The following is an 11,985-nucleotide window of genomic DNA, read 5'->3' on the forward strand; positions in this document are numbered from 1 at the left end:
CCTAACCCTAACCCTAACCCCCCACCCTAACCCTAACCCTCACGCTCTCAGATAACCCTGTTAAAGCCTGGGTATGGAGAGCCCGACCCTGCCTTAATAACCAGAGTAATAACCCCCCCCCCCCTCTGAGCCTCTGAGCGCTTAAGAATAGACCTGACTGAGGGGGGTTTAAATAAATGGGGCTCTCGCACAGCGGGGGGGATGGGGGGTCGGTCTGCTGTGCCCCAGGTAGCTTGGTTTCCTTGGCGGGGAGGTGGGAGGGGGGGAGCCAATTAGAGGGGCTGGTGTCTGTAAGCAGCTAATTGGATGATGAATCGGCCGGCGGGGAAAAAAAAGGGGGCCGGCTTAAAAAAGAGCGGAACCGCGTGGAGAATGTTATCTCCCCTCCTAATCCCATAATCCCCCCTGCCAAACACGCCCGCCGCCGAGCTGGGTCTGCGGGCGTGCATCGCCCTGGAAACGGGGGACGCTGCTCCTGGGGGGCGGGGGGGTGGGGGAGACTCCCTGAAACAGCGGTGTGTTAGTCACAGTAACTCAGCGGCCTGGCGGTGTGCGACACTCAGATACGGGAGAGACGCTCCGCTGTGGTACCTGTCTAACGGGAGCCAGGGTTCCTGAGTTTACACCGCTAAATGTGTGTGTGTGTGTGTGTGTGTGTGTGTGTGTGTGTGAGCGTGTGTGAGCGTGTGTGAGCGTGTGTGAGCGTGTGTGAGCGTGTGTGAGCGTGTGTGAGCGTGTGTGAGTGTGCGTGTGTGTGTGTATTTGTGTGTGCGTATTTACTGCGACTGCTGTGTAAGCTGTGGACTCACTGTCCCGTTCTCTCTGTTCTTGTTTTCAGGGCACGACCACAACGTCTCCTCTGTGGCCATCATGCCCAACGGAGACCACATAGTCTCCGCCTCCAGGGACAAAACCATCAAGATGTGGGAGGTAGCCACTGGGTGAGAGAGCGCCACTGCACCAGCGAGGGTAGAGGGAAAAGGAGGAAGAAAGGAGGGCACAGAGAAGAGAGGGGGGGATGGAGGGGAAAGGAGAAAGGAGGGCACGGGGAAGAGGGAGAGAGAGATGGAAGATGCCGTAAAGATAGTACTGTCTGGTCGCTCCTGTGGGTGTATGGGGGGGGTGTCTTATCATTGGCTGGCAGAGCAGCACAGAGCCCCCCCCCCAGGGTGCCCCCCACAGCAGGGCGGTAACTGCTTCACTGTGGGGACCAACGCCTTCTCTATTTCTTATTCTCTCTCTCTCGCACACGCACACACTCACGCACACACACACACACACTCACACACACTCACTCATGTTCGCGCACTCACACACACACACACACACACACGCTTTGCTGATAGAGTAGGTCACGGATGTTCCACAGGGATCTTCTGACTGCACTCTACACAGGGTTTACATGATTATCAGTCACTGGTTACTGACACTGGATGCTGGGAGTTAAAGGTTCTTTCATGCATATTGTAGTTCTTGTGCTGCATTTTAATCTCTTTTTAGAATAAAATTATAGAGTCTTGATGGGTTAGGCTTTTGGCTGATGTGTTAATTGATTTGTAGGTTATGTGGTTGGTTTGTATGTAAAAGGAATTGTTTCTTAAGTGATATATAGGTTAAGTGGTTGATTTATATGTTAAGGGATTGACTAATTGGTTAAGTGATTTATAAGTTAAGGAGTCGATTTAAGTTAAGCGGTTGGTTAGGTGATTGGTTGGTTATTGGTTTACTGATGGCTGTCTTGGTTCTGACGCAGGTACTGTGTGATGTGATTGGTTATTGTTTGACTGATGGCTCTTGGCGCTGACGCAGGTACTGTGTGAAGATGGCAGGTGATTGGTTGGTGATTGGTTGACTGGTGCCTGTCTTGGCTGTGACGCAGGTACTGTGTGATGTGATTGGTCGACAGATAGCTCTTTGCTCTGGCGCAGGTACTGTGTGAAGATGACAGGTGATTGGTTGGTGATTGGTTGACTGATAGCTCTTTGCTCTGATGCAGGTACTGTGTGATGTGATTGGTTGACTGATGCCTCTCTTGGCTGTGACGCAGGTACTGTGTGACGTGATTGGTTGACTGATAGCTCTTGGTTCTGAAGCAAGTACTGTGTGATGTGATTGGTTGGTTCTTGTTTGACTGATGGCTCTTTGCTCTGGCGCAGGTACTGTGTGAAGACGTTCACGGGCCACAGAGAGTGGGTGCGCATGGTGAGGCCCAATCAGGACGGCTCGCTGATCGCCAGCAGCTCCAACGACCAGACGGTGCGGGTGTGGGTGACGGCCACCAAGGAGTGCAAGGCGGAGCTGCGGGAGCACGAGCACGTGGTGGAGTGCATCTCCTGGGCCCCCGAGAGTGCCCACCCCACCATCCTGGAGGCCACGGGGTCAGAGGTCAGAGTTCAAACCCCCCGCCCACACGTTCGGGACTTTCTGTCTTTGACCACGCCCCTCATGAATAATCAGTAGACCACTAGGTTTGAGCCGTGGCAGAGAAATGCTTTTGAGTGTTGAGTGCCCCCTGCTGGCCATCTCATTGGGCGAACAGAATGACTACATTTCCCAGCAGGCTTTGGCCGAATTGGAGGGTGTCGTGCTGGGGTCAGGAGCTTTTATAGGTGGAGGGTGTTTTTAGGGCGGGGCTGGACTCACTGGCTCCTCCCCCTGTCCCGCAGGCTAAGAAGAGTGGCAAGCCCGGCCCCTTCCTGCTGTCCGGCTCCAGAGACAAGACCATCAAGATGTGGGACATCAGCACTGGCATGTGCCTTATGACCCTGGTCAGTAGTGTGTGTGTGGACGTGTGTGTGTGTGTGTCAGTCTGTGTGCATGAGTGTGTACGTGTGTGTGTGTGTGTGTGTGTGTGTGTGTGGTGTGTGTGGTGTGTGTGCTGTGTATGTGTGTGTGTGGTGTGTGTGTGTGTGTGTGTGTGTGTAGTTACGTGCGTGCGTGCGGTGGTGTGTTCAGTCTGTGTGTACGTGTAGTGTGATGTGCGTGACGTGGAGTGTGTGTGTGTACGTGCGTGTGTGTGTGTGTGTGTGTGTCATCTGTGTGTACGTGTGTGTGTGTGGAGAGTGTGATGGAGGTGGTGTGTGTGTGTGTGTGTGTGTGTGGTGGTGTGTGTGTCGTGTACGTGCGTGTGTGTGTGTCAGTCTGTGTGTACGTGTGTGTGCATGAGTGTGTACGTGCGTGTGTGTGTGTGTGTGAGTGTGTGTGTGTAACGCTCTCTCTGACCGCAGGTGGGCCATGATAACTGGGTGCGTGGGGTGATAGTTCACCCCGGAGGGAAGTTCATCGTGAGCTGCGCTGATGACAAGACCCTGCGCATCTGGGACTACAAGAACAAGCGCTGCATGAAGACGCTGAGCGCCCACGAACATTTCGTCACCTCTCTGGGTGAGTCAGAGTCAATGACCGAGTCAGAGTCAGAGACTGAGTCAGTGACTGAGTCAGAGTCAGATTCAATGACCGAGTCAGAGTCATTCTGTCCCCTCTCTGGGTGAGTCAGAGTCAGAGTCAGTGACTGAGTCAGAGTCATTCTGTCACCTCTGCAACTAGTTGGGTTGAGAGAGTGAAATGTTTAATTTGGGATTTAAAGGTGAGCTATGTGGGGTGGTGGGGGGAGGCTATGCTTTGGGCTGTGGTGGGATCGAGGCTGTGCAGATCTCCTGAGACACTACAGGCTATTCTGCTGGCTTGTGCTCTCCTCTTTCTCTCTCCCTTCCTCTCACCTCCCTCCCCTCTTCTTCTCTGTTCCCATCTGTTTCCCTCCCTCCCTCTCTCTTTCCCTCCGTCTGTCTCTGTCTCTCCCTTTCCTCTGAAGGGCTGGGTTCAGTGTGCTTTATTGGCAGAAAAGCGCACAGAGCTTATAGCAGTGTTTACACACTCTGCTCCTCTCCTCCTCCCCTGTCTGTTCATATCTCTCTCCCCCACCTCCGTCGCTCCTTCTGCCTTCCTTTGTCTCCATCCCTTTCTTTCTCCCTCTCCCGCTCGCTCTATCTGCCACTCTCTCTCTCGGGCAGTGTGTCTGCATGTGTACAGTGTGGATAGAGTATTAGCAGGCTTTAGTGCAGGTGATTGTGTGTGTGTGTACGAGCGTGTGTGTGCGTGCGTGCACGTGCGTGCGTGCGTGCGTGCGTGCGTGCGTGCGTGCGTGCGTGCGTGCGTGCGTGCGTGCGTGTGTGTGCGTGTGTGTGCCTCTCTGCCATTATTAGATGTTCAGCGTGTGAAAATCCGTTTTTCCTGAAACAGTGGGACAGACAAATGGACTGAGCGTGTGCAGAAACACCCCAACTCTTTCATGTCACTAAGACTATCTGCTCTCTCTCTCTCCCTCCCTCTCTCTCTCTCTCTCTCTCTGCGCAGATTTCCATAAGACTGCTCCGTACGTGGTAACTGGGAGCGTAGATCAAACAGTAAAGGTTTGGGAGTGCCGCTGATTCTACCTGCAGGGCGACGCCCCTTCCTGGCCCCCCCACCCCACCCCCCCATCTCTATCCACCCCCACCTCCCACCCCCCCCACCCCCGTCTACATCTCCTCCCCCTCTTGGATGCACTCAGAACCATGGATATAGCCCACCCAGCTGTTTGAATAACTCTTGTCCTTTTATGTAAATTATTCTGGATGTAGATCGAGCTCTTAAATGTTACACGAAAAAAAAGTATTCTTGCATGGTGAATCCAAAATTGTATACTGTAAATTTCCATAACGTTGTCTAGGAAGTACCATAGGTTTAAGACCACGGGCTGGCCTTTTCACCGGCCTCATCTACAGAGAGCAGGCAGATCTGTGACTGGGTGATTAAAAGAATAGGGCACTAAAACTGGTAATTTAATGACCGTGTCGTTCTTACGTGTCGGATTATTTCTCTTTGTCTGTATTTTTTATTTTTTTTGGGTTCTTTTGTTTTGTTTTTTTCCCCCCTTCCCTTTTGTTTTTTTGGTTTTATTTTTGGTTTTTGCCTCCACTCTTGTAGTCTTGGTGCCTCGGTCGAGGACCCGGGAGAGCGATTGGGGGGGGTGTGGGGGCTTAATGAGAATGGAAGGAGTATAGCCCCCCCCCCCCCCCCCCCCCCCCCGGTGCACACTGGTGCGGTCTCTCTTCATTGGTTGTTTGCTGTAAGGCTCATAAGCTCTCTGGGTGTGCAGGGACCAGCCGGTGCACCTGTGGCGGGTGTGTTGGCGCTCTCGTCGCTGGGGGGGGCAGAGTGGCGGGGGGCGGGCCCTCGTCTCGACGCGGTGCTTCTCTCCGAGCTGTGGGCTTCCTTCCCTTCACAGGGGCGTGGTACTTTAAATCCCGGCTCCCCCGCGGACCTAGCGTAGCTGCTGAGGAGGTGCGGCCGGCAGCCATGTTGTTTTTTCTGTTTGCGGTTAGCTTTCGGGCGTCTGTGTTTCCGGTTACCCAGGAAGAGGAGTTTCCCTCTGTGGCCCCGCCCCCCAAAGGGACAGAGGCCCCACGCAGGGTCTGCAGTGCCCAAAGTCGGGTTGGGGGTCGGATGGGCTGTAATACCTCCCAAAACGGAAAAGGCACTCGCTCACTGTTCTGACCTCCCCCACATCTGCTGGGCCAAGGTGCTGTTCTGCACTGGGCCACGCCCTCTACCTCACCTGTAGCCTGCGCTCAGTTCCCCAGGGGAATGCCCTCTAGAGCCTCGTCCCCCCCCCCCCCCCGCCCGCCCTCCCAAACTGCGGTGGAAGACGAAAGAACTGCAGGATTACACGGGCGCAAGTTTGGGTTTAAAAAATGGGTTAGAAAGCGTGCTTTGAGTACTGAGGGCTGGGGAAGCTGGTGGTTGAAGGCCACTTGCTCCTGCAGGAGGTTGGTGTTTGATCCACACGTCCGCATGAGGGAGGGAGGGAGGGAGGGGGGTTCTGTAAAAGGGTAACTAACCTAACTCCAGGGGGCTGAATAACTCCTCCCACCCAGCAGCCACACCCACTCTATGGGCGTGGCCTTTTTAGCCCCGCCCTGACAGACTGGAGGTGATGATCGCTCTAAACTGGCACTTTGTTTTTCTGTTTTTTTTTTTTTTGGTTTGTTTTGTTTCTCTCTCTGCCTCATTTTTTTTTCCTCATTCAATAATTGTATCTTGATTTAAATTTATAAAAAGGAACAGTTGGCTAAGCAAAAAAAAGGAATGAACTTCATCATCAAGAAATGAAATGGGCAAAAACAAAAAACAAAATGGTGGCAAATATCCCGCTCTCTGGAAGAAGAGACGTGGAGAAAAAGAAGAAAGTGGAAGGCTAATTAAAAAAAATTTAAATGGGGGGGATTTCTAAATTCTAGTTCCAGTCATCTTGCTTAGCCCCACCCCTTAACTCCGCCCATCTTAGGTCTTCTGTCCAGTCCCAAGGCATTTAAAAAAATGGCTCCACCAACAGTCCAGTCATACTGCGAGATCTAATTTTAAAGCTAGCCTTTTTTTCCTTTCTTTCTATCGTCCTCATGGAGAAAAAAAAAAAAAAAAAAAAACTTAAAAAATGCAATTATATAATAAAGAATTTCCCTGCTTTAACCCAAGCCATTATCGAGCTTCTTTGGCAGTTTCCTGCTGTGTGTACCGCACGCTCCCGGCTGTGGGGATCTGTGTGGCATCGGTCATGTGACGCTGCGCGTGACGTCACCGGATCCGGCGTGTCTGGGAGGGGCCTGGCTGGTGGGCGGAGCTTGTGTGGCTCCGCCCCCCCCCCCCCCCCCAGAGTGTCCAGTCACAGGAAGGCTCCGCTTCTGGTGTGCTCTGACTGAGGGAGGGGCCCTGCTCCTGAGCCCCCCCCCCCTTCTGCTCATGGGATTGTGGCAGACTGAATTTAGGAGAGGACTGCACGTCGAGCACCCCCCCGCTGCCCCCCCACCCCCAAAAACAAACAAATAAAGAACCTGTTCCAGATTCTGTGGTTTATTTGAAGATGGGCCCATGTTTTATTGTAATCTCTCTCACTCTCCCACTCAACCCCCCCACCTTTTCTTTTTTTGTTATTTTGGTTTATTTTTTTGCCCAAAGAGAGGTTCAGACTGCACGGTACACTGTGCATTAAAGGATCATGGGAAAAGTAGTTTGGTTCTGCACGGTGACGGTGTATTGCTGTGTTAATTTTTTCCCCCGTTTTGAAATGCTGTGCGATGCAGAATGTGTTCTGTTTGTTTTAAGAATTAGCTGAAGCCAAAAATGTGGAAAATGCCCTTAGTTCAGAGAATTTTTTTTTTCTTGGTGTCTTTGAATGAAGAAGCCTTCGACTGATTCCTGGTGTTTTAAATCTGTCCTGAGAGAGAGAGGGGGGAGAAGAGGGGGGGAAAGAGAGAAAAGGATAAAAGGCACTAGCCCATTCTCTGTTCCCAAGCAATCCCAGTTCTGCATTTGCTATGCGGACAGACGGGGAGGACAGCCTCGTCTGTGCAGTGTGTCTGTGCAGTCCTTCTCTGCATCTGCAGCCTGTCTGCACAGTCAGTCTGTCTGTCTGTGCAGTCAGTCTGTGTGTCTGCAGCCCGTCTGCGCAGCCGGTCTGCTATTCCTGCCTTGTGAGTCTGTGACGGGGCTCTGGACCTGTCTGCCCAGTGGGGTCTCTGCTTCTGTGTCTCTCACTCTTCACACACAGTAAATTGTTAACGATATATCTGGATGTCATTATTGTTTGCAACATAATAATAATAATAATAATAATGATAATAATAATAAAAACTGTAAATATAAACGGTTTTGTTTGTGTTTTGTCCCAGGGGTGAGTTGGGTAAAGGTGAGGTGCTGTGTGTACAAGATCCACGATTCCATAGGATTTGGAAAACGTTTTAGCATTTTTGTCATAATATTTTCCATTGAAATTCACACCAGTCAAAGTAAACAATTGTATCTGTCACATGCACTATGAATTATTGTAAAAAAAAAAAAAACGAACAAATAAAAAAATCTGTGTCTGGCTACATTATATAAGGGGGGGGGGGTTCAAAGAATGTTAAGTGTGTGGTAATCTCAGAATTTGGAAGCCCCTGTTCCAGATCATGGAAAGGACTTTTTTTTTTTTGTAGTTTGAAGAGGGAACGTCAACGGAAGTCTCAGACATTATCAAGTGAAACGTCCGCCCTCTGAAATGCAATTTTAATGTGCAGTCACATTACAGGTTGATTCATCAGCCTCTCCAGAAGCCATTAAACTCGTTAGGGTTAATCAACGTGATGTATGACTGGGGAGGTGAGTGAGCGCTGGATGTGGAGGCTTTAAACAAGAGGATGATCTGAAGGAGCTTGGAAATGAGGCATTAATACATGAATCTGAAGGGCACAGGAGGTGAATCAGTCTTACTCAACACAGTTCATATTAAACACATTTTTTGTCTAAAATCTAAAATTAGACTTTAGGTTGTTTCCAAGGTTTTAGTTGTATTATTATTACTGGTGTTATTTCATTACCCTGTGACAATGTTATGAGTTGTGCCTACACTGGGTGGCACGCATGTAGGTGAGTTCAAATTGAAAGTGTTTAAATATTAATTCATATCCTCCCCCATTTACACAAAGTGAAACATTCAGTCAACTTAAAAATTCTTTGAGTGGTCCCATCTAAAAAATGTATTTGGCTTGTTAAAAATAAATAGGTTAATTGAATGAAATAGTCAAATTAAAATTGTTAGATGTGGCCACTTGAAGAATTCTGACGAAATTTTAAATTGATCCAACGTCTCACTTATTTAAATGTCCTATATACAGCCCCAACTGCAAGGTCATGAGTCACAGTCTGACTGTTGTCAAAGGGGGACAGCTGTGACCGTCACGAGCCTTTATTCGCGGTGGTGCACCAAACCTTCCAGATATTAAATAATTAAAAAGGGACCATTCGACTCATTATCTTTCAAAAAATCCCCTGTCTTGGGGTAAGATATGAGGGCGATGAATGGATGGTGAGTATGACATAAGTATGATTGCATTTGATGTATGACACAAGGGTGGGGATGGGGAAATTATAATTAACCTTGAAAAATACGTATGAAATATAATGTTAAAAAAAATGGGGGGGGGGGTCATGAGAAAATGATTATTACGGGGGGAAAAAGATTTAAAAGGACCTTGTGAATTATAGGGATGAGACCGACCTTGAAATGATCTATTCATTTTTGTTGATTTCCAACTTGTGAAATGATCCGTTTTTATTACATTTTTAATTCGGCAAGATTGGTACACCCCGTGACCTTCGCCACATATGAAACTATAATAGCCTTTTTACGCTCATTTCTCTGTGGATTTGAGAACGAGCCCTGTATGGTGATATGCCATCGTGATAGAATGTCGATGGGTGATGGGCGCGAGCGCTGCTGCATCATTCAGTGCTGTAGCAATGCATTATTCATGTCGGGGTGCGGGGCGTGCAGATATATCCATTTGCGTCGTGCCTTAATCGGGAAAGTGTGGTCAAGCAGGCGGAAAGCGTTAACCCAAATGAGGAAACCGTAAAATCTGACCGACATCCTACCAGCTGCCATGGCCAGTGCAGAAACCGTAAGTTCACGTGCCCCCATCCCGTGCCAAAAGCACAACAGCAATGAATGACCTAACCTTGTTCAGAAAACCGCGCTGTCCTAAGTTCTGACGCACGTTTTTAATTCCGCCTTGGTGCTAACGCCCACGTTTCTCAAAACTCTCCACGTGTCATTATTTCTTTGGATGTTACTATAAAAAATAAAAAGCAAAACCTCAACAACAAGAGCAATTAAATGATGTTATTATAAAATGAACTGGACTACTTGGGGGGTTTCTGCTACACATTGGACCCTGCTTATTACTGCACCCATCTTTACCGTTGACTTGTCCCAAGCACAGGACTGTCCCAAAGCTGTATGCTGACGTCATATTCGGCGCCGGCGCAGATTCAATGACGTGAAATGTGTACAGCCCATGCAACCGAAAGCGTTAGTACAACGTTACAGCCTTAAGTTTTATGCATCTAGTTAGCTAGCTTGACAGCGTGCATTGCACTCTTTCGGGTTAACGGGCAACGGGGTTCATTCCAGCTTTCTGGAATCCGACTTCACTCCACATCAACCTCAATTTCAAAGGCAAGGTGAATGCATCGCGATAATGTGAAAAATGACAGCAATACTTAGCTAACGTGCACTTTAGCTGATAGTAGCCAAGTTGGCTAATAACTTGCTAGCTTGGTAGTTTAATTTTCCAGATGGCTAGATCTATAAGTTTGTGTGTGAGACTGATTTGAGTAGTTAACGTTTGCTTGTTTAATTTTTTTTGTCTTGAAGCCTCAGCATATATGGCTTGATGTCAAAGTGCTACAAAACTCAGTCAACAACTACCAAGCTAACACTGGCTAGTACAACGTGGAAGATTGTTGTCAGTCAGGCTAGTTATAACCTGTAGTTATCAACATGGTTCTCGATAGATACTGTAAGTGCAGCAGCGAGGTTTGCAGTTTGGTTGCGATTGCGAATTAAACTCAGTAACTGTAACTGGAAAAATACGATGATAGTTTCTAACAGCCAACCTTGCAGCATACAATTCCGATTAGTCGTTTTAGATTGAAATTGCTGAACACTTCGCTTGGAAGCAGTGTTGTTCCCGCTTTAAATATAACTTAAACGTTAGCTAACTTACGTGATATAGCACCGAGACTGATTACAGATGATCGCCGTTTTCACTCCGCTAGGTAACGATAATTAACCGTGCTTTATTCCCAGTTGCAGGATGGCTCTTAACAAATCGATGCACCCCAGAAATCGATACAAGGACAAGCCTCCGGACTTCGCGTACCTGGCTTCCAAGTACCCAGAGTTTCAGCAGCACGTACACACCAACCTCACCGGGCGAGTCGGGTAAGTGGATGAAAATCATATAAATGTCCACCATCCCTAAGTCCTTGAGTACTTGTACCTGTCTCTAATAGCTCTCATTGATATAATAATGCACTGGCTCTAACGATGTAATGCATATGGTCCCTGCTCTAATGATGTAGTATATAGGCTATAGTATTTGGCAATTATTCAGTGTCTGAACTGGCAAATGTCAGAGCAGGTGGTGATGTCAAAAGCAGGGACTGGCTGGCTGATTTTTCCTGTTTGGTGTGTCAAACATGTAATTCACCATTTGGCTGTTCCCAGCCCTATTCAAAGTGCTCAGCCAGCATAGCCTAGAGATAAGACACTGAGCAGGAACTGGAGGCGTAGCCATTTTAGGTTTGTATGTGTGTGTGTGTGTGTGAGACATTAAACAAGGGCGTATTTAACTTCATTTTGCCTATGGGTAGTACTGATGTTCTGCGTGTGTTTGTATTTTGGGTGGTGCGCTCTCTCCGCATTGGCCACGTGTCTGTGACTGTAACTACTTTACTCAAACACCTCGCCCCTCTTCTCCTCTCCTCCCACCCTGCTCATTTCCCCCCTTTTCTACGGGGATTCGGGTCATGTGACGCAGCCCAGCGGAGTCTTCACCTCGGCTGCTGCTTCCTGAGTCGGCCTGGTTGCCGTGGGCAACAGGTCTCCAGCGAATAGGGAGGAGGAGGGGGCGGGGCTTTTGTAGTGGAGGGTAGTGCTGGAGGGTGAGAGAGCTGAGAGCGTGCTCTGTCCGTCCGTCTGTCTGTCTGTAAGCAAGGAGAGGGACGGACGGCGCTCCGGTGAGGGGGGGGGTGAGGGGTGTGGGGGGGGGGGGCACGGGGGGCACAGGGGAGCCGGTGGTGCCGCTGGGTGATGGACTCAGCTGGACTGGTCAGGAACTCAAATTCCTGTGGAACTCAGAGCCTGGGGGGTTAAGCATCCCCCCTCCCCACACACACACACACACACACACACAGTCTCACACATACATACACACACACACACACACACACACACGGTACACATGCTCACACACACATGCGCACACACACACTCACTAAACACACACATACATACACACACACACACTAAACACACACATAGTCTCACACATACATACACACACACACACGGTACACATGTGCACACACACACTCACTCTCTCTCACACACACACTCACTCTCTC

The 11,985-nt window shown here is 49.2% G+C and overlaps 2 protein-coding genes across 6 annotated transcripts in view; both read left to right on the forward strand.

The window, feature by feature from the left end:
• The window catches only part of LOC135264168 (lissencephaly-1 homolog A), a 38,673-nt gene extending 30,992 nt beyond the window's left edge, over window positions 1-7,681 (forward strand). For all 3 annotated transcript variants that reach the window (XM_064352877.1, XM_064352879.1, XM_064352878.1), the window contains exons 7-11: window positions 839-941; window positions 2,157-2,385; window positions 2,667-2,768; window positions 3,228-3,384; window positions 4,354-7,681. In XM_064352877.1, coding sequence (XP_064208947.1) covers window positions 839-941; window positions 2,157-2,385; window positions 2,667-2,768; window positions 3,228-3,384; window positions 4,354-4,427 — 665 coding nt within the window. In that variant the 3' untranslated portion in view covers window positions 4,428-7,681. The remainder of the gene's footprint in view (window positions 1-838; window positions 942-2,156; window positions 2,386-2,666; window positions 2,769-3,227; window positions 3,385-4,353) is intronic.
• A 2,130-nt stretch (window positions 7,682-9,811) lies between these two features.
• mettl16 (methyltransferase 16, N6-methyladenosine) overlaps window positions 9,812-11,985 on the forward strand; it is a 17,432-nt gene continuing 15,258 nt past the window's right edge. Inside the window, exons 1-2 of one of the 3 annotated variants that reach the window (XM_064352882.1) lie at window positions 9,812-10,038; window positions 10,673-10,801. In XM_064352882.1, coding sequence (XP_064208952.1) covers window positions 10,674-10,801 — 128 coding nt within the window. In that variant the 5' untranslated portion in view covers window positions 9,812-10,038; window position 10,673. Of the gene's footprint in view, window positions 10,039-10,666; window positions 10,802-11,985 lie in introns of all 3 variants that reach the window. The other 2 variants (XM_064352880.1, XM_064352881.1) reach the window with 2 other exon arrangements.

Source organism: Anguilla rostrata, chromosome 9 (genome assembly GCF_018555375.3).
Source record: "Anguilla rostrata isolate EN2019 chromosome 9, ASM1855537v3, whole genome shotgun sequence".
Classification (NCBI taxonomy): Eukaryota; Metazoa; Chordata; class Actinopteri; order Anguilliformes; family Anguillidae; genus Anguilla; species Anguilla rostrata.